The following is a 22,754-nucleotide window of genomic DNA, read 5'->3' as shown; positions in this document are numbered from 1 at the left end:
TCGATTACTTTACAGTGTATGGATCATTTGATTACCATTTCATCATACGCTCAAATGTGAGCCGATCACTATAAGCCATCAAATCTTTACACATAGCCATCAAATCTTTACACATGAAATGAAAATATTACTATTTTGAAAAGTGAATTGGCAGCAGGTCGGCAGCAGTCATTGCTGGAATTAAAATGTGGCACCTCTCTAACACCATTTCTATTTATCTTTTTCTTATTCTTTTGACATTTTTATCTATTTTCATCTTATTTTCAAATAATTAATTATATCCTACCCTAATTATTAAGTTTCATTAAATTATATCTTTTTCTTATTCTTTTGACATTTTTATCTATTTTCATCTTATTTTCAAATAATTAATTATATCCTACCCTAATTATTAAGTTTCATTAAATTATATAACAACCATATTAATTCATTGTGTATAAGTTACTATATTAATTATTAATTATTGTATATACTAATGGAGAATTGAAAAACCATCATCAGCTTTGAAGTTCTTCAATCCTCCCTCTCGACTTCTCTCCTCCATCACCAAAATTGAGGCTATTAATAACAACCGTAAAAGATTTGACGATCTGACAAAATAGTTAAATCTTATTTGATATTAACGTACCGTTGATATTGGTATTAACTTTTTTGTCTTGCAGTATTATTTGAGATATATTGTTCAAGTTCATTATTTTTATGTATTAGTGATAAATAATATCTTAAACGTTAGTATTATATGCACTAATTATGATGAATTGGATCCTAAATAAATAAATTTAATTAGTGATATTAATTTTTTAAATTATAACTGCCACGTCATTAAATATGTACCGAAAATTATATTTCCGACTAAATGATTATAGAGGCCAATTACCCAAAGTTAAGTGGTGTTTGGAAGACAAAACAAAGTTGAGTGACTATAGAGGTCACTTACCCAAAGTTGAGTAACTATTGGAAGTCAAAACAAAATTGACGGCCTATAAAAGCCACTTACCCGCTCAAATTTGAACGGATTATTGACTCACTCATTTATTAATTTGGCCCATTTCGACCCATCAAAAATTTGTTCTTCGAGCGACAAATTTGATGAAAGAATTTGTTTGATTAATTATGATAGAAGTTATAAAAAATTGTCCGAGTAATATATTTAACCTATTATTATTATCTTTTGTACCTTGCCGATAAAGGTTCCAATGAAAATATTTGATATATAATTGAACAAATACTTATGAGAGTGATAAGCAGGAGGTGTGAAGGAAGATGAGGAAAGTTGGATATAGGGTGGGTTTGTGGGTTGGGGTAGGGGGCGGGGGTGTAGGGGTCCGGATAGGTGGCGAGATTAAAGGAGACAATTAGCCTTTTTTTATAATACTTGTTTAAATTATTTTCTTAATTTTAGAAAATTCATATTCGTAGAAAATATTTCTTTTAGTATATTTTGATCAATTAATTAAACATAAAAAAAATTATAATATTTTATAAAACAATATGTATTTTGCCATACCAAATAGGAAAAATGACCTAATAATACTACTTAAGACTATAAATTACAAAACATAAGGATACTTTTTCTTATTTACAAAATATGACAATTTAATTACAAAACATACCAGATTTGGGATTAATGTGTCTTTTCATGATTTTGGGCCCTTTTTTAGGAACATAATCTGGATTTTAATTTTGGGAAAAAAACATATATATACATAGATAGAGGGTGTATTTACAAAACATAACGATACTTTTAAGTTTGCAAAACCTAACATTAGAAAACTTACAAAACCTGTACAAAATACCAAATACAGTAAAAAAAAATTAATATGCAATAAAGCATAATCCATAAATCACGTAACCATAAGTACATGCCAAAATGACTTACAGTTGCTGAATATGAGTATTTAGTTAGCACTGAATCACACCAAAATTCTTGTTCCATTAAGCAACTGTAAGTCATAACATGCCAAAATGAGCATCCTAATTATGGATATGCTGGTAACATATTCACACCCCAAACAACTTTGACTATTTAATTAGCAATTTGAGGTTTTTCAAATAGAGCTATTTCTCAAAATTACATCTTAATTTGGAAGTCAAAATCCACGAAAATCATGTCTTTTCTCAACATTAAGCACAATGTACTGTTTTTTCTCAACATTAAGCACAAAATAATAAACCCAAAAATAAAAATGAAACATACCATTTTCTATTAAAAAAAAAATCATACCAAAATTCATACAATATTCATACACAAAATAGTGAGAACAAAAAATAAAAATGAAAATACTAAAATATACCTAAATTATACAATATTCATACCCAAAAAATAAACCCAAAAATAAAAATAAAACATACCATTTTCATACATTTTTTATTCATACCCAAAATAATAAACCCAAAAATAAAAATGAAACATACCAGAAAATACAAAATTCACACCAATCATTTTGACCATAAAACACCAATTGAAGAATAAATACTTGTTTGTCATGAATATGAAAACGTTTGTTATTAGGAAAAAATATGAAATTCGGGTTTGAGTAATGATGTATATGAACTGCTACAGATGAGAAGTTAGAGAGATTGAAAAGATGAGGGGAACAGAGAGAGAAAAAAAATCTTTTTTGATAAAGACTTTGAAAGTAGAAACTGAATCGTACTATACTAATCTTAAAAAAAATAAAAAAATATCGTACTATGCTAAGCCAAAAATTAAAGGGAAAATGACTTAATAATATTATTTAAGACTTTAAATTACAAAACATAAAGATACTTTTCCTTATTTACAAAATATAATTTGTAAATGCACCCTCTATCTATGTATATATATGTTTTTTTCCCTACCAAATACCCCCTCCCTCTTTCTTAACTTAAACGTCTATATATAGAAAAACACATAATATATAGTCGAATTACTCCTTCAGTCCCATTTTATGTAACACTTTTTTCTTTCCGAGATTCATACTGCATGAACTTTGATCAACATTTTAAGATGTATTTTTTCACCAAATTGATTGAAAAAAAGTTGCACTAACTTATAGTGTTTTTTATGTATTTTTCAAATATATAAATTTTAGGGTCAAAATATTGAGTTAATCTAATTCAATTAAATAAAAATTTAGTTCAATTAGCTCTCTAAAAGTGAAAAGTGACACATAATTTGAGACGCAGAGAATAATTGAATGTTTTGAAATTTGTATAAAATTTGTATTTTTATTAGATGTCGCGTCTTTTGTTTGTTACAATAATAAAATACCATACAATAAGCTAGAAAGGAATCGATGTTATTTTTTTCAAATAGAAAAAGAATTGATCACAAATTAAATAATTGGAAAAAATAGAAAGAAAAAAAAACATACTAGGAGTCATCAACCGAACACTAGAAACAGACACGTGTTATGTTCCTATCACAACGTGTCACCTTTTCACGTTCTCTCTTCCTATTAAAACCAGGCAAACTGGAAATCCTAAGTTTATTGCCCTTCAAAACTACAAAAAAAATTGTTATAAACCACTAGAGATATCAGAAAAAAAAAAATTGTTGATTTAAACAAAGCACAAAATTAGGACATAATTATGGCAGGAAATGAGGAATGGAGAAAGATGGCAGATACACACAAGATGAGTCCAGAAGAAGTGACAAAAGCTGGAGTTGAGTCCTCTAGAAGACCACCAGGCCACAATCCAGGTATTATTGATCAGAGACTAATTTAAAGTGTTTAGAGTTGATTTAATTGAATTCATCATATTTGGCACATATGTGTAAGGAACTCCGAAAAATAGTTATTATTTGGAGAGTCAGATGAAACTTTTTATTTGGATATTTCATGTCTTTAAAATTGTAAATTACTGTAACTGTAGTATTTTTACATAAATTTTATTTAAAAAAATTATAGATCTTATATTTAAATTAACACAAAAAATTATATAATTTGATCCTTGTACTATGAATTTTTTCACATAAAAATAGGGCGGACAGACGAAGTACTTCTCGTATTTGATGAGAGTACTTCATTGTATTTGATTAGACATTTGCTAAAGGGTATAAAAATATACGATATAAATTAAAAGAGTAGCCTTTTATTTACATATCCAATTTTTTTTTTCCATTGTCAGATGATCACAGGGAAAAAAAAAACTTTAGAGGTATAACGTGGACTGATCCACGTTATACCTCTAAAGGTTTTTTTTTTTTTTTTTTTTTTTGCGTAGCGCAGTATTTTACTGCGCTATTGTCAGCACTAAAAAAAAAATTGGTAAACTTTTTTTTTTGCAACACTTAGTGTGTTTTTTCATACTTTGATCAATGATTAGTCATGTGTGAAGACTCCGAAACGTCAATATTTTATATGAAAACCTGATATTTTTTTTTCTGCCTACAATAATGTAGGCTCAATACATCAAGGATATGTAGACGTTCGGATCGTCATTTTAGGGGTTGAAAAGGTGCCCGAAGTAAGTTTTGTTTGAAAGGTTATTTGGTTATTTTAGTCAACTTTATATGTCGAGAAAATTAGTCAGCTTTATTTTTAAAAATTAAAACCGCAGAAGTGAAATTGACATTCACAGCTACATTACCTCGGGATTTTTACGTTGAAATCTATTGCGTATCATCATCTTATAAATAAATAAAACTGAAAATTTCAGGTCAATTTGGGGGAAAATTGAAATTGAATGGGATAAAAGGCGTTTTTTAAAAATCGTCTCGGCCAAACCGCCTTGCGGCCGTTTGTCCGCATAGATCTCGAAAAAATATGCAAGTTAAAAAAAAAAAAAAACGCATAAAACGGACGTCCGAGCGCAAAGTTATGACTATCTAAAGTTTGACCACTTTACAACTAGTTTTTCTCCCTATATTTTTTAGAATTATATTTATATTCAAAATAAAGTTATGTCGCGATTAAAAAATAACACGCTTAAATCAAAACCTTAAAAAATAAACACTTAAACCCTTAAACAAAACTTACTTCGGGTACTTTTTCAACCCCCTAAAATGACTATCCGAATGTCTACGTATCCTTGATGTATTGAGCCTACATTATTGTGCGCAGAAAAAATATCAGGTTATATATAAAATATTGACGTTTCAGAGTCTTCACACATGACTAATCATTGGTCAAAGTATGAAAAAACACTAAGTTTTTTCAAACAAAACTTACTTCGGGCACCTTTTCAACCCCTAAAATGACGATCCGAACGTCTACGTATCCTTGATGTATTGAGCCTACATTATTGTACGCAGAAAAAAATATCAGAACCTATATAAAATATTAACGTTTCGGAGTCTTCACGCACGACTAATCATTGGTCAAAGTATGAAAAAACACACGTGTTGCAAAAAAAAAGTTTACCAAAAAAAATTTTTTTAGTGCTCACTATAGCGCAGTATTTTACTAATACTGCGCTACGCAAAAAAAAAAAAACTTTAGAGGTATAACGTGGACTGATCCACGTTTTACAAAATATATTTGTAAAACGTTGATTGATCCACGTTATACAAAATTATTTGCATAACGTGGATCAATCCACGTTATATCGCTAAAGTTTTTTTTTTTTTTTTTTTTCCTGTGATCATTTGACAATGGAAAAAAAATTTGGGGTATAACGTGGACTGCTCCACGTTATACCCGTTTTGGTATGTAAATAAAAGGCTCCTTTTGGTTTATATCGTGTATTTTTATACCCTTTAGGCTCCGGACTCTTTGGTTAGACATGAAGTTTAAAGGAGTTAAGACTTTTGTCCTATGTCAAAATTAAACATAAAGACACATACATTAAACATTTATGTTACTACATGTGTGTGTATAAAAATCATTTAAAATTAACAGGGTAGTATAAAGAGTGTATCCGGAATCATTTAGGATTAAGTGAGAAGTATGAAGCAAAAGAATGTCAGATAGAATGGAACAAATTAAGAAGTACAAGTAGTATTTTAACTTGGTGAACTAAAAATTTAAAAGTAAGTCATTGAATTCATTTAGTTTAAATCGTGAATTCGTTAAGTTTAAATTATAATCTTGAAATCTCAGACTTTGAATTGATCTAGTTCAAATCTTTAATCTCAAATTCATTTATTTTGTTTAAATTTTAAATTTGTTTCGGTAGGTACTGTGCTACATCAAAGAGGGCGTTTGCCTTATAGCATTACAACAATGACTATTGTCGGTTTAGCTATCACAGGTGCTGTTTGGTACGGCACTATGTATGCAATGAAGAAACCTGAAGCCAGTGCTGTTGACGTTGCCAAAGTTGCAACTGGAGTTAGTGACCCTGAAGATACTCATCCTCGCAAGTAGCTTATAAAAGAAAAGAAAAAAAAAAGTTTAATTAAAAACTCATCTACTAGTGGTGCTTTGCCTTCATGAAATGTTAATCACATTTTGTGATTTAATTTTTCTACTTGTAATTCTAGACCTGGTTCCGATGGTTACAAGAATAACTCGATTTAACATAAATAATACATGGACTGCATTTGTTTACCTATGTGTATTGTTCATTTTCAGCTGGAAAGTTTGGCTCGACTACTTATTCAATAAGTTCTATATTTGTCATGTTACAAACATAGCATTAGCACATAAGCAGCTATACGATGTCCAATTTGGTCTATGTTGTAGTTGATATAAAAAACTTGATTAAAATTTAATAATTCTTATATAGAGTCAATATGACGACAGTCACTTTCAAAATGAGGGGGCAGTTATATATTGAGATTAAATCCGAGTGCATTAACATCACGCACCGTAAGCAAATTTAGTTTTGTAAATAAGTGATAGTAATGGATTGTTAACTTTTACTGCAACCAATGATAACTTACTCCTCTATGCATTGAAAGTAATTTAGGGATGTTGCACCTTCGTTTTGGACTATTATAAATGTTGGAACCACGCCCGAATATCTGAAGCATTGTTAGTGTAACAAAAGAATGATAACTTTTGACTTTATCAGAAAACTTGGTTATTTATACTTGTCACACACTATCAACATTTCACATACATCACTTTCTAGTTCTCCTTTGGGCATCGTGGATCACTACTAAAAAAACAGCATTTAGTGACGGACGTATTCCGTCACTAATCAGCATATATCTGTTGCTAAACATGTATTGCGACGGATTAGCGACGGAATGTCGTCTGTTGTGATTTTGCACGTTGCTAACCTATTAGCGACGGAAAAATGAAATCCGTAGCAAACTTAGCGACAGAGTAGCGACGTATGAAATCCGTTCCACATTATAGCAACGGATTATTTTGTTGCTATTGTTATGAATTCCGTGACTAATTTCATATTTTATTTCGTCGTTTTAGTAAATTAGCGACGAAAATATTGTCGCTAATCCGTCGCAAAATCTTTGAATTATTTGTGCCTGCATTTAGCGACAATACAATATTTGTCGCAGTCTGTAGCCTACTGTTTTCCCTCTAGCAACGACCAAAATCCGTCGCAAATCTGTCACAAATATTTTTCTTCCAATTTTTTATTTTATTTTAAATACACCTGTTAACACATACTAAATACAAAGTAATAAATACCCTTAAAAATAACTGACATTCACATAAAATAATATTTATAAAAAAGATTCAAAATAGATAGCGAAATCCTAATCGTTAAGTCCAAAACACCGACAACACCAAGCTGTCAACTACCAAAAGAACCCACACATCCATCAAGTATTGTTAGTGCATAATTTTGTTCTTTCCAACAAAAAGCAGATAACTTTGTGCTTGAGATCCAAGACCATATATTCTTCTCTTCCTTGTTCCCCTAGCAGCTTCGTAATATGCTTCACATTGATCAATATCAGACTGAGATCAACATCATTGCCCTTGGCATCCTGCAAAAATTAAAAGAGCTTTAGCCATCCGATATCTTGTCACGGTTACAGCTTAAGCCGTATAATCCTGAGAAAGAACTACTCTCAATCAATAATGTTTCATTACTTATCAACATCAAAACAGACTTGAAACCAAAACTTTAAACTATAAAGAAACTAAAACAAGCCCCACAAAATGCATATATCACAAGTTAATTGGCTGCTAGCACTAAGCTAATACCATATACCACAAGTTAATTGGCTGCTAGCACTAAGCTAATACCATATACCACAAGTTTACACCTTCTGCTCATATTTTCCTTTCTGTTTTACTGATAAGTTTAATCAATTGCATTAATAGCACTTAGATGGTTGGAAAATGTATACAATACACTATGCTTGTGTTGTTCAACCACATCCATTTTAACAAAATATCTCAATTATCTACACGTCATAGCTAGAACCCTTTACACCAAAAATATAAGTAACATGGAGAAAAGTATCCAAATGTTCAAGTATAAGAAAGGTATGATTTCCAGTGACCCTATTTCATAATTCATTAGTTTTGAATTTCATCTACTTACAGCTTCAATATCTTCTTCTGCCAAAGCTTGATAAACTCTAGATCTGCTCATAGGATTAATGCTCCCAAGCAAACTTGAATAACTTAGCTTGCTGGTGTTTTTTGCGTCCTTTAGTATGCAATCAGGGGGTTGCCCCTGCATAAAAATTTAAATTGTATTCAATGGGAGAAATTACTAACTGTGTTCAAGAGTCAATAACAACTGTGTTCTTTTTGGACCGACTAAAAAAAAAATAAGCTTCGCATATACAATTAGGTACTAATTGGCATTTGTATATTATAAGAGCTGGAAGGTTAAGTTAGTTGTGGACTTGTGGTGGGGTTGTAAGTACCCATCCTTAGATTAAGTCGCCTTTGGTATATGCAGTAACAATGTTACAAATTCCAGCAAAAGCACACCAGTAACAACATAGAACATCAACAGCAATGCAGATTCATGTTTAGCCCAAAAAAAAAAAAAAAAACAATGGCTTAGTTCAAAATGGAACAACAAGTAACCTTATAGCACAACAGTTCCAACACCAAGATATGTAGGAGCTTAATTCATCAGATGCAATGGCCAAATCACAAATACAACAACAACCCATAAAATGTAGTAGCACATGTCGTTCACTATTAGGCCAAAATGCTATGCGAAAAACCAAGCAACCATTTAATCTCAATTCATTACCGATCATAGAAGCCAACTGTAGGTAATGGCCAAGCAGCAAAACAACAAAATGTAAAGGCAGGAGTCATTAAAATTCAGAACTGCACAACCATTACACCTTAGTTCTCAAAATAGAAACCAAGTGCAGCAATATGTTCTCAGTGCAACAACACTCAAAATTATCTCAAGGTTGTCCCAACAATGAATTTAAAAGTGCCACAACAGCCTTTAAGACAGTACACCTTGACAAGGAGATGTAACAACATAGCACCCTTGATCCTAACAGTGTTTTATACAACAGAATGTGGCAACTACTGCCTGCCCATTTAACACTGATAAGGCTCCAATTGCAGTAACGGTTAACCAAAAATATGCAGTAATAGCTTACCTGAAGTTCAGCAGCCAAATGATCCAAAATGCAGCAGTTTCTTACCAACAAACCCAACTCCAAATGTGGCTCGAAAAACCAACAGCAGGCAGCAATCACTCCATTTCAAGTTTAGCAGCAAATTAGGAATTTCGATAAGCCCCCAAGTTATGCAAAATGTAACTTCTTAGAATAATGGTTTTACATATACAAAGACTCAATTGAAGTAGCCAATTTACATTGCAATTTTCCTACTAAAACGTATTTCTTATTCCAAGCAAATCATTCTTATAGACAAGTTAATAAACAGTAATTGAAAACCATGAAACGACATTGGTAATTCATAGATTGTATTCAGCCATCTTTATTGGCATTCAAGTTCAAAGGAAACGAACACGATCAACACCTATATATTAGAAAGTTAAGAATAAACCTGCTCATTTGTCAACGTCAAGAATATACTTTTCTTTATGGGATAGCACTTCTCAATAATTTGAAGATCTTGTGATCCTCCAAAGGAACTATTGGAGATATGGTGAGATATGGTCTGCATTTCTGCACAGTTTTTCAGCATTTCTGCACAATTTTTCAGCATTTCTGCACAGCGTTTCAGCATTTCTGCACTGTTTTTCAGCATTTCTGCACTGCGTTTTCAGCATTTCTGCACTGCGTTTCAGCATTTCTGCACAATTTTTCAGCGTTTCAGCATTTCTGCACAGTTTTTCAGCATTTCTGCACTGCGTTTTCAGTATTTCTGCACTGCGTTTCAGCATTTCTGCACGATTTTCTAAACGTTTCTGCACTGTTTTTCAGCATTTCTGCACTGCGTTTTCAGCATTTCTGCACTGCGTTTCAGCATTTCTGCACTGCGTTTCAACATTTCTGCACAGTTTTTCAGCATTTCTGCACTGCGTTTTCAGCATTTCTGCACTGCGTTTCAGCATTTCTGCACGATTTTCTAAACGTTTCAGCATTTCTGCACTGTTTTTCAGCAATTCTGCACTGCGTTTTCAGCATTTCTGCACTGCGTTTCAGCATTTCTGCACAATTTTTCAGCGTTTCAGCATTTCTGCACTGCGTTTCAGCATTTCTGCACAGTTTTTCAACATTTCTGCACTGCGTTTTCAGCATTTCTGCACTGCGTTTCAGCATTTCTGCACGATTTTCTAAACTGCGTTTCAGTATTTTTTTAGTGTTGTGCTTCAGCAGTGATTTTTTTTCTGCACTGCGTATTTGTATTTTTGCACTGCATTTTTCGCATTTCTGCATAGGTTTTTCAGCATTTCTGTACTAAGTTTCAGCATTTTAGTACAGTATTTTTAGCATTTTTGCACTGCATTTCAGAAATGCTGAAACGCAATGCAGAAATACTGAAACGCAGTGCAGAAATGCTGAAAACGCAGTGCAAAAATGCTGAAAAACTGTGCAGAAATGCTGAAACGTTGTGCAGAAATGCTGAAACGCAGTGCATAAATGCTGAAAAAACTGTGCAGAAATACTGAAACGCAGTGCAGAGATGCTGAAAAATTGTGCAGAAATGCTGAAACGCAGTGCAGAAATGCTGAAAACGCAGTGTAGAAATGCCGAAAAACTAGCATTTTTGCACTGCATTTCATTAGCATTAGTAGTACAAAAATGCTAAAAATACTGTATTAAAAGCACACCAGTAACAACATAGAACATCAACAGCAATGCAGCTTTATATCCCATTTGTAACAAAAGCATACATATATCGGTTGGCTGCTATAGTCTTGCAACTACAACTTCATAGTGTTACAAACATACAACAGCAAAATGACTAAAAGTGCAACAATTTTTATTCAGGATTTTCGCAATGTAGCATCAATTCTTATTTGGCAAAAGTAGGCACCAATCAAGTATAGGAGTTTCTATCTCAAAGACCACATATGTTTGTTGTAAATGCAATCATTCAAACACAGTAAACAACTCTCAAAGTGCAGATACAAAACTCATTCAAATGTAGTAGCAGTTCATCAAATAGCAAAGTAAGGCACAAAATATGTCTCCACTATAGCAGTTGCTTGCCTAAAAAACAATCAGCAACCTGACACTTATTTCAGCTTCTAAAGATGCAGTAACATTTCAAGTACTATAAGTCACAATATTTTATACTAAACATTGTTTACATATAAATATATGAACAATCTATGTAACAAACAGTGTGTATTCACTAATGGGGTTGAATTGTTTACATATAAATATATAAACAATCTATGTAACAAACAGAGTGTATTGACTAATGGGGTTGATAAAAAATTCACCTTTGGACCCATAGTGACTTTAACAACATCAGCAAGTTCTTCAATACCTTGAAGTATTGCAGCTCGAGCTTCAACACCAAATCTAATATCCTTTGAAGCATAACTTCTACTCCAATTTAACCTTCCACCAATCTACAACAAAAACCATTTATAAACAGACAATCCAAAATACAGCTCTTCTTGATCTATACCAAAAAAAAAAAAAAAGTATCTTGCAAAATAGTACTCACTTGTTGGGTGTTGGTTCTTGCCACTCTGTACAAAACAAGAAAATGGGTATTTGTTAAAAGTAATAAAGATTACATTTTTCTAACACAAAAAAGAAAAACAAGAAAATGGGTATTTCTTAAAAGTAATAAAGAATACATTTTTCTAACAGAAAAATCCAAGTTATAAAATGTGAATATTACTTGGCTTTGGAAGCAAGATTTGCTACAAAATGATACATTTTGCTAATGAGAAATGCTGCTAAGAAAGAAGAACAAGCTGAAATAACTTATTGAAACAGAAAATATCATTCACCTTTCAGTTAAAAAAAATGACAAACTGAAACAAAAAAAATCGAGTAAGAAACCCAGTTCACTAACACTGATTTCAAATCACAGAATATAAAGAATGTTGAGTTCTTCAAGCTTTTTCTCGACATGCAACGAATTAAAACAAACTTTAACCACCAAATAATATTATCCTACAAGATTTAGCACAAACAAAGGTCGAATTTCCATTTTCATCAGATTTTGGCCGAAATAGAGATTCCCAACACTTAACCTTCAAATAAATTATAAACCCAACAGTTTTCAACACACCCAACTTCGATTTTAGCCCAAAAAAATACTTAAAGACACTCTGTCCTTTAGATAATAAGCAAGAAAACACAGATAGATTTAATGTCAGAAAATACAAAGAAGGAGATAAAGAAGAAAGAAACTGCCCATAAAACATAGAAAAATCAAAACATACCTTTCCTTTAGATAAAAGTTGCAGTAGAAGAAGAGAAAAACACAATAGAAACCCTAGATTCACATTATTTTGATCTATGTTGTGCTCTCTCTCTCTATGTTAGCAATTTCGCACAGTCTATCTCTCTATCCGTGTTGGCTGCTGTGTTTGGAAATGAAATAATGTGTACCCTAGCTAGGAGATATCTTTTTTTTTTTTTTACATTTAACGACGGAATAGCGACGGATTTTATATTCCGTCGCTAAATAATACATTCATTTCTTTTAATAATTAATATTGCGACAAAATATTCCGTTGCTGCAAATATATATTTTTTTGTAGAAAAATTAAAGGCCTAGCGATGGATATTTCGTTGCTGAATCTGTCGCTAATTAAAAATAAAATTTGTCGCGCCTCTTCTATTGCTAAATCTGTAGTGAAATTTAAGGCGCCAAAAATTCGCGCTAATTATTAGTAACGAAACTCAGTTTTCGTTGCTAATCCGTCACAATATAATGAGATAAAATTTTAGTTGCTTTTCTTGCGACAAAATGAGAAATCCGTAGCTAATCCGTCGTTAATTAGCGACAGAATATGGTCTCTCGCTAATATTCCGTCACTAAACGCTGATTTTTTAGTAGTGGATTGCAATATATTCTCTCTGTTTCAATCTATGTGACACTATTTATTTATTTGTTTTTTGAGATTGAATTTGTATGAACTTTGACCAACATTTAAGACAATATTTTTTCACTAAATTAATATGAAAAAAAGTTATAAATTATAGTACTTTTTCATGCGGTTTTCAAATATATAAATTTTAAGTTTAAAATATTAAGTTAATTTAATCCAATTTAATTTCAGAATTTAGTCAAATTGACTCTCGAAAAACGAAAAATGTCACATAAATTGGGACGGATGGAGTACCCTTAACGGAGGAGGCGTATATTTAAATCATTTGGGTAACTGTGGGGGAAATGTTTTTACGGTTGGTCACGGTAAATTGATCCTTTTTGCATGACAGAGCAGCATATTTGACCCTTTTTCCTTATTATAAAGAAGTACCGGACTTGTGGGGTAAATATTTTTGCCGTGCCTAGGCTATGAGTGTTGTTGCATTGCAGAAGTTCACCATATCTTAATTTCTAATTAAACCCGCTTGTGAAAAATTTCATATTTGTTCTTGTGAATAAATAGAGGCAAATTCAGAATTGAAATTTTATGTGTTTAAGTTCAAGATTTTCAGCATTTGTGCTGTTAAAATTGTTGGGTTCAGATCTTATATTTATTGAGATTTTAGTAGATTTTAACATATATACTAAATTTCGTATCGAAAGTTATGGGTTCAGATGAATCCATAGCCAAAATGCTACATCCGCCCCTTGCATACAACCCTGTTGAACCGAGTTTCTTGGCTTACAAAGTACTCCCTCTGTCCCATAATAAGTGTCACCTTAGCCAAAAAAAATTTATCTCATAATTAGTGTCAATATTAGGAAATCAAGACATAAATTGGCTAGTTTTTTTTCAACTCTACCCTTAGACAAAAAATAACAAGTTAAAGTAACATCTAAATGATGATTGGAAAAACACATAGTAACTTAGTATTGTTAGATTTTCAATGTCAAAAGGATCACTACTTGTGCATGTTCTAATAAAAAAGAAAAAATAATTTATTTTTATTATATAGGGTCACATTGCATTATTGATTTCTTAATGTGCGTGTTTTTGGCTAAGATGACACTTATTATGAGACGGAGGGAGTATAAGTTAATGATTAATCTGTCACTGATCACAGTGCCACAATGTGAAACAACAACTGGATTTTTGATTAAAAAACTGCCTGGCTACAAAATCATCAATCTCTGTTATCAAATCACTAAAACAAGAAAGAGATTTGATATTGCAAGAAAAACTAAGCTAACACCTAAAACAGCACTTGCACTTGGAGAATCATGATGATCCTCTGTTGCTGGTGCAGCAGGAGTGTCTGCAGTAGGTGCATCAGCCTTAGGTGATGAACCCTCCGGCCCATGTGGGGCCGGTGCAGGGGCCTCTGCAGCAGGTGGTTCTGGCTCAGGTGCTGAGCTAGAACCAGGGGCAGGGGCTGCAGACGGTATGTTGGGCGAAGGAGCTAATGAGGGTGTTGGGGCCCCACTAATTGGGCTAGGTGATGGTGCGGGCGAGTTCTTACTTCCCGGGCCGGGTGCAGGGGCTCGCGTAGGCGATGAAGACGGGCCGGAAGAAGTTGATGAATCAATCCCTAAAGGAATAATAACATTGCTAATTTGCAAGATTGAAATGTTAAAAGGTTGTGATGCAATGGACTTGACCAAATTCGATCCGAGTGTCGCGCCTTTTGCAGCTGACCCTAAAGAAATACTTCCGCTGCCCAAATCCGTCAAGTTCAAGAACCCTTGATCGTTATTTGCCTGACCTGTTGTTTGAAACAAAGTCGGAGCCTTCATGGTTTTGTTAGGTAATTTTTGTAGCTTTTGGACATCATAATAGTCGAGCAAGACATGCACGCGCATGATATTCGCGAGCACGTCTTGTGGCTTCCCCGAGAGTGGGGACAAGTTACTGTTCTCGACTACGAGGACAGTAATGGTCTGCCGCGAGTTTATCGCGGCAGCCACTCCGGTTTGAGTTAGGTAACTGTTGAAATTGCTGAATGATGAGTACTGGCCAAGTAGAGTGGTAATGTTGAAAGCCTTGGCTTGGGATAATACAAGGAGAAAGGAAAAAAATAGTAGGGAAGTTTTATAATTATCCATTTGGATATAAAATAGTGTTTGATGTGATGGTGTCGGGTAAAGATGATGGATGAATTTTTATATTGAAATAGGAGGACTTAGTGTTTGTGGGGAGAATTGTTTTGCGCCTATTTTAGAGGGAATTGATTTTGTTTAGTGGATAGGAGAATCTGGTGGAAGAGATTATTCATTATTTTGTGACATTTGCCATACTTACACAACACCCTTGTCCTAATAATATTAGATTAGACTAAAGAGGATCTTTAAGCATGATTTTCTCGTATGTGAACTTACTTTTGATCTTAACTAGGAAAATTGCGTTGATATCTAAGAAAAAGTTTTTTTCCGGTTATTTTAGGGAGTTATAAGTTTTATATTGTGTGACTCAGTGTCAGTGAAAGAAAAAAGACTTAGACAATCAGTAAGATAGTTAAATGTTAATATCTATTATAAATGTTATATCTATTATAAGTATTCATTGGTAACCTGATGAGAGTGGTAATTAACATATAATGATAGGTTAAACTATATTATTTGTGTTAAAAGTTTTTGCACTATCAGTATATAACTTAAAATTCTACAAATAAAAGTAGTTATTTTGTTGAACAAGTGTGAGTTTTTGGGAAGTCACTGATCTAGTAAACTGGATATTTCTTAAAGCATTTATTTCAACAAAGAAAACATACGTATATTCATAGAGTATATTCATAAAAGAATGAGATAATGATTAAAAAAAAAAAAAAACTAAACTATCACTTTTTCGTGAATTTCCTACTTGAACTATTAGGTGTGCGAATTTCTTACCTGAACTATCACCAAATATTTATCAAAAATACACGTCAACTATTAGTTGTTCACTTTTCCTATCTAAATGAACCGTAAAAGAATTCCCCCAGGTAATTTCTCAGATGCACCAATTACTAAATGTAGCAAATCTTGCTGGCCTTTGAAACTTGATAGTAATCTGGCATGTAGTTGAGATCATGAGGCCATTCGGTTTACATTACCAGTGAACTTTGCAGAAAGTCTATTATCTTTATTCAGTTTACACAGATTTTGTTTGAATACAACAGATTCTACATGTAAGGAAGCACTGAGTTGTGGTAGAATCTTTGGAAGTCTTCCTGTGTATGGAGTTTTGACTTTTCTACAACTCTAAACATTTCATTTTAAAAGAGTGCATCTCTGAAAAACTAAACCAGTTCTCTAAAATTTTAATTTCATTTAAACATTTTGTGTATTGTAATAAATAAATAGTAATTAAAATTGATAAAGTTTAAATATGCAAATTTAATCCTTAAAGACTAAGAAACCAAAGTTCTGGATCTGATCTTCATCATACTTGTCATTCTTTTTTCTTTTGTCTAATGGCTAAAAATTGTCACAGGGAACAACTGATGAAAGTATTGAACTGCAACTTCACCAACTGGTAAAGGAACTCTTCACAAGTTGTAAGAAATTACATGATATCTGAAGACCTCTATTGATCAATAAAGAAAGCTTTTGTTCTGAACTACTACTGGAAAATTTTACTAAAATATTGTATTAATCTTATGTTCAAAAATTGGTTGACAAATTAAAATTTCTAAAGGGATACAAGCACTTGGATATTCAATTGTAATCTTCTACAGCATTTCTTGTTGACAAACCAGTAAGGGCAGTGGAACTGGAGAATCTGGGAGTCATCAGTCGATCTTCACAGACGAGTAAATGAGTCTTGTGAACCAGAAGCATGCGTAGAAACCGATGGTTCCAGTCAGAACGAAAAATGCGTACGATGCAATCAACATGTAACCAAAATACAAGATCCCAGAAACAGGCTTAGTGATATCAAGCTTAGTGAAGAAATAGAAGGTAGCGTAAAGGAACAGGTAAAGTGCGGACGAGCCTGATGTCAGGTATGATCTCCACCACCATAAGTAGTCCTCACTGCATAACTGGAAATAGCATAGTACGACGGTTATCTCGGCACATGTGACTATCAGAATGACAAAAACGATGAAGAGGAAGCCGAAGAGGTAGTAAAATTGGTTCAGCCAGATTGAGGTAAGAATGAAAAAGAGCTCAATGAAAACAGCTCCAAATGGAAGTATGCCTCCAATTAGAACTGAGAAGATTGGGTTCATGTACCAAGCCTGCTCTGGGATTTGCCTGGGTATTTTATTTGTCTTCACTGGATCCTCAATGGTTGGCTTTCTAAAACCAACATAACTGCCCACAAACACGAGAGGGACCGATATTCCAAACCATAAGAACACCAAAGCAAACATTGTTCCAAACGGCACAGCCCCAGATGATTTTTGACCCCAGATGAGTGCATTTAAGATGAAGAAGATGACAAAGACAGTAGCTGGAAACAGAAATGCTGTCCTGAGAGCAATTCTCTTCCATTCTGTACCTTTAAACAACTTATAGAGACGGGAAGCAGAGTAGCCTGCAAAGAGTCCCATGAAAACCCAGAGCAAGAGCATAGCGGTCATTAACCCACCCCGATTTGAAGGGGAGAGGAACCCAAGGACGGCAAACATCATGGTCACAAGCATCATACCGAAAAACTGTACACCAGTTCCAACATAGACACAAAGCAAATCTGAGTTACTTGGAGGCCTGAAAACATCTGAATGGACTAGTTTCCATCCTGTTTCTTCCTGTGCCTCTTCCTGGGTTTCCAGTTCATTATACTTGGAAATGTCACGATAAAGTGTTCTCAGCATTATCATCGCCACCATGCCTGATAGGAACAGCACAATCATTAAGGAATTTACTATCGAGAACCAGTGGATCTGATCATCAGCCATCAGAAGATAGGCATCCCATCTCGACGCCCACTTGACATCACTCTCCTGCAATACAAACCAGAGAAACATAGAAAGTTTGTCTTTTATGAAACCAAAACCCGCTATAAATATAAAAAGGTTGAACTTAGTAGTGATAATGTATAAAGTTATGAAAAAGACTAGTAATGATCAAATTGAACAGCCATATCTAACAAGATCCCCTAAAGTTACCTGGAATTCAACATCATATGTAAATATGATTTCTTGGTTAGCCTCAACCTCTTGAGGAGAATTTGAGTTAGATACCGTCCGTTTTGCATGTGGATCACATGTTGTTAAACGAGTATTTTCAGCCCATTTGCCATCATATTCATGCTTAACACTGAAAATACAATAAGCCATATCAGTTCTTTGGCACCGAAAGATTAAACAATAAGAGCAAGCGAAATCATACACATTACGCTATGCCTCAGCCTATAAGTGCTGACAGAAATATGAGTAGCCTTGAAAACAAACCTAAATGGCATGACCTCAAATCCTACAATTCTGGCCGAGTCTGTCTGCAAATCTTTATGGTACTTAACAGTAAATGTCAAGTGGTTATGGATGAAATGCTTCTCGTCCTTGCTCTGCAGGCAATCGCACGTGACAAATGAGTACCCCGTAACAAAATTTAGCACTTCTACATAGAAAATCAGTTCTCCAGTGTTACGGAAAATAAATAAAACTCCTTACTCCAGCATATTGTCCTTTTACACCAATGTAAACTCCCTGCTGATAGGCAGGAGGAGCTTCTTGCTCTAACCTCCGAACTGGAACAACTAAAGGCAGATTGTCCAGTATCCTGACACATGAATCCAGAAAATTGTTAAGAACAGTAGTTAAGAGTAATACAATCCTCTCAAAAGTTGGAAAAGTAACAGTTTTCTCAAGCGAATAATTGACCTACATGTTCACACGGTATTCATCTTCAATCTTTTCTTTAAATTCCTTAGCAGTCTTGTCATCAAGTACAAGCCTGCAAACAACATGACACATCTCTGGTTCCCTCATTTTAAACTGCAATGTAAGCATACAGCTAAAAGAAGTCAGTAATCGTAAGATAATAAAAATAAATAAATCAAGGGGTAGTAGATTAAGCTGACCGTATAAGGGGAGTTTTCAATTCGATCACCACGAAGCACCTCTCCAAGATTTTCTCTGCTATCAATGATACTTTCTGGACGACAGAAAGGAACAGAATAGAATGTGTAAGGAAGCTGAGTCTTTGTAGAGGTCAGCTTGTTCACTTTCACAGACAGAGGATCTCCCTGCAACAAACATCATCACCTTCCAGAGTCAGAAAATTGTGTGTATTCCCTTCTTTTAGGGTTAAGTATAAACTCCCTATGATTTTTAAAAACAAACTCATAACCCCCCACCACCGCCCAAGAACATGTAAAAGAACTTTCATACAAAACAAAATCTTTTTACAATTTATCCAGCTTGTATTATCCGCCCATAAACCAAATAGGTATGCTTAAAATTTCTTTTGGGCATTCTGTGACCTATATATTTGTGAGGTGACTGCACAACTCTACATGATCTGCTATGTATACAAATACAATTCTTCCAAGGGAATTAAATTGGTACTTTCACCTACAAACCATTCCACAGTAAACATACATGCTAGAGAACATGTTCATTACTTGACAAATCAATTGATAATACACTACAAAAGTTCATAGTTCAGAATACAATAGAGAACAGATCATTTTGGACAACTGAAAGTGAGAAAAAAGAGGGAAGTATCTAGCCAGAATCATGGGAAGGGTGTCTCCCAGAAAAACCTGATATTAAAATGACTTAGCCCAAAATTTACATGCTGCCTTCATGTCAGAAAGTCTGAAACCAACTGACTGAGCAAGATTGCCTTATCTTCCAAGGAACATTGTCAGATTGCATATGCCGTCAGAATGAGAGTCTTCAAGGCCGTGTCAATGTAAAAGAAAATGACTCTGTACAATAATGCTAGACCGTATCTTTTAAAGTGACTCTCAACGGAACAACCCCTTGTTCTTGCTATTTAATCAAGTAATAGATCAGAATTGCATGCATGCATACATATGTATATATACATATAGAACCAAAAAACAAGACCATAGACCAAGCGTGTGGTCTGAAATTGCATAGAGCTGGAGTCGACCATGGGAGACCAGGGTTCAAACACAATAGAGGCGGAAAAGCTAGGTAATTTCTTCACATATACTTGGGCCTTGGTGGACAATGTTACCCGATACTTGTTTTGGGTGAAGCAGCAGGTATCCAATGGATTAGTTGAGATCCAAACAAGCCAGCCCAAACACCATCGTTATCAAAAAGTACACATATATATTCATCGGAATGCACATATCTACTGAATGCACATATCAACTGATCAAAAAACATATGTACTGTACGTTTCCGGGAAAAACTACAAGTGTCCTACCACAACTTTCCATTCTTCTTTACCGAATTAACCAATTCTGCAGCATCATTGTATTCATTTTGTCTCTCTATTCAGCATTGGCATAACTATGCCTCAATGCCATTTTTATTGATTCTCAGTTTTCTCGCAATAGATTTTGCTTATTCATTAGACTGGTATATGCAGAAGGTTCTGAATTCAACATCTCACACAATCAAGGTAAATATATACGATCAAACCCAATTATATTCTACCACTGTACCCACGCATAAACACACAAATCAAAGCACCAAAATGATTAAATTTAGCACAAATCAAACCGTAAATAACGTAACAAAGCATTTTCTTCCAGATATTCAGAACAAAAATAAACTTCTACCAAAAATTTAAAACGTGCAGTTTTCACCATTTTAATACGAGAAGAATTGCATCGTCTATAGTAATTTTATATGCAGCTTTGGAACATCTACATTTTTATTCTTCAAAAAAAGTGATTAATCTAACTGATCTAGCTTCAAACTTTAGCCAAGTTACCTCGTAGGTATCCGAAAATAACAACAAAAATAACAATGCACATCCATTTCGTGCAAACACATACGTAAAAAGTTTGATACGAGAAGGAATTGCATCGTATATAGTAATTCAGACACAGCTTCAGAATATCTACATTTTTATTTTCCAACAAGAGATTAATCTAGCGGCAGTCTAGCTTCAAATTTAGTCAAATTGCCTCTTGATATCCAAAAACAACAATGCGCCTTCATTTTGTGCACAATACATAAATTTGATACGAGAAGAATTGCATCACATTTCGTATATAGTAATTGCATAGGAATATTTACATTTTTTTTTTTAATTTTTCCGAAAAAGTGATTAATCTAGTCGATCTAGCTTCAAACTTTAGCCAAATTGCCTCATGATATCCGCAAATAACAACAACAAAAAAAAAAAAAAAAAAACAACAACAATACATACATACACATATCTACATTCTTATTATTTATTTATTTTTTAAAGAAAAAGTGATTAATCTAGCCGATCTAGCTTCAAATAATAGCCAATTAACCTCGTGATATCCGATAATAACAACAAATATAACAATGCGCCTCCATTTTTGTGCACACACATACATAGTAATTTATACACTGCTTGGGAATATCCACATTAATCTAGCCAATCTAGCTTCAAACTTTAGCCAAATTGCCTCTTAATATCCCAAAATAACCATGCTACCTCCATTTTGTGCACACACATACACAAACATTTTGATGCTATGAGAATTGCATCGTATATAGTAATTTATACGCAGCATCGGAATATCTACATATTATTTCTCAAAAGCCGATCTAGCTTCAAACTTTAGTCAAATTGCATCGTGATATCCGAAACTAACAATGCACCTCCATTTCTGTGTACGTAAACATGAAGAAATTCACACGCCGACACGCGGCATCGGAATATTTACATTTTTTATTTTTCAAAAAAAAAAACTGATCAATCTAGGTGATGATCTAGCTCCGAGTCAAATTTCCAATTAATACCCGAAAATAACAAAACAAAAAACAACAATGCACCTTCATTTTCGTGCACATACAGGAAAAAATATTGAAAAATGTTTACCTTTTGGAAATCTTCAGGAGCGACACCAGGAAGGTAGAAAGAGGCAGCATTGTGGAATGTAAGAAGAAGAGAAATTGCGCAAATCAGAGAAGAAGGAAGTGTTCCCATGGCGTTTCGATTTGGGAATTGGTTTCTTCAGATCCAAAAAAGACCAGCCTTGCTATAAATATGGCCGTTTTTATTTCCTTCCGTGTGTGTACAGTAAGAGAGAGAGAGAGAGAGAGAGAGAGAGAGAAATTTCATAGGAGTGGAGTATTAACAATATCGAATTTTGTGAAGCTGTTGCGTGTCGGTTTATGGGTTGCACTTGCGGGCCCCACTTTTGTAGAATTTTTATTTTTTATATTCTATAACCGTGAAAATGAGTTTGACTTGTAGGTTCAAATTATATACTCCCTCCGTTTCAATTTATATGGACCATTTGACTGGACACGATATTTAAGAAAGAGGGAATACTTTTGAAATTTGTGGTTCAAAATAAGCCTTGAAAATTTGTGTAGCTGTAAATCATTCATAAAGTGAATTTGT

At 33.6% G+C, this 22,754-nt stretch overlaps 2 protein-coding genes and 1 long non-coding RNA gene across 3 annotated transcripts; 1 reads left to right on the top strand and 2 right to left on the bottom strand.

Moving 5' to 3' along the window:
• The first annotated feature begins 3,463 nt into the window (after positions 1 to 3,463).
• On the top strand, positions 3,464 to 6,476 carry LOC132609413 (uncharacterized). Its single transcript, XM_060323389.1, has 2 exons — positions 3,464 to 3,685; positions 6,103 to 6,476. Exons 1-2 carry the CDS (start codon positions 3,574 to 3,576, stop codon positions 6,291 to 6,293), a joined length of 303 nt encoding a protein of 100 aa, XP_060179372.1. The 5' UTR covers positions 3,464 to 3,573; the 3' UTR covers positions 6,294 to 6,476.
• Positions 6,477 to 7,505: 1,029 nt separating this feature from the next.
• LOC132611445 (uncharacterized) lies at positions 7,506 to 9,538 on the bottom strand. The gene is made up of 3 exons (XR_009571651.1): positions 9,428 to 9,538; positions 8,392 to 8,526; positions 7,506 to 7,828 (listed from the first exon to the last, which is right to left on the bottom strand). It is a non-coding gene; the product is annotated as an uncharacterized LOC132611445 (long non-coding RNA).
• Positions 9,539 to 16,783: 7,245 nt separating this feature from the next.
• On the bottom strand, positions 16,784 to 22,460 carry LOC132609412 (transmembrane 9 superfamily member 8-like). The gene is made up of 7 exons (XM_060323388.1): positions 22,227 to 22,460; positions 19,306 to 19,470; positions 19,110 to 19,219; positions 18,896 to 19,004; positions 18,677 to 18,789; positions 18,392 to 18,542; positions 16,784 to 18,226 (listed from the first exon to the last, which is right to left on the bottom strand). Exons 1-7 carry the CDS (start codon positions 22,332 to 22,334, stop codon positions 17,069 to 17,071), a joined length of 1,914 nt encoding a protein of 637 aa, XP_060179371.1. The 5' UTR covers positions 22,335 to 22,460; the 3' UTR covers positions 16,784 to 17,068.
• Between the last annotated feature and the right edge of the window lie 294 nt (positions 22,461 to 22,754).

The sequence above is a fragment of the Lycium barbarum genome, chromosome 9 (genome assembly GCF_019175385.1).
Source record: "Lycium barbarum isolate Lr01 chromosome 9, ASM1917538v2, whole genome shotgun sequence".
In the NCBI taxonomy this organism is placed as follows: Eukaryota; Viridiplantae; Streptophyta; class Magnoliopsida; order Solanales; family Solanaceae; genus Lycium; species Lycium barbarum.
The sequence above is the reverse complement of the archived record's forward strand: the minus strand, read 5'-3'. Positions and strand labels throughout refer to the sequence as shown.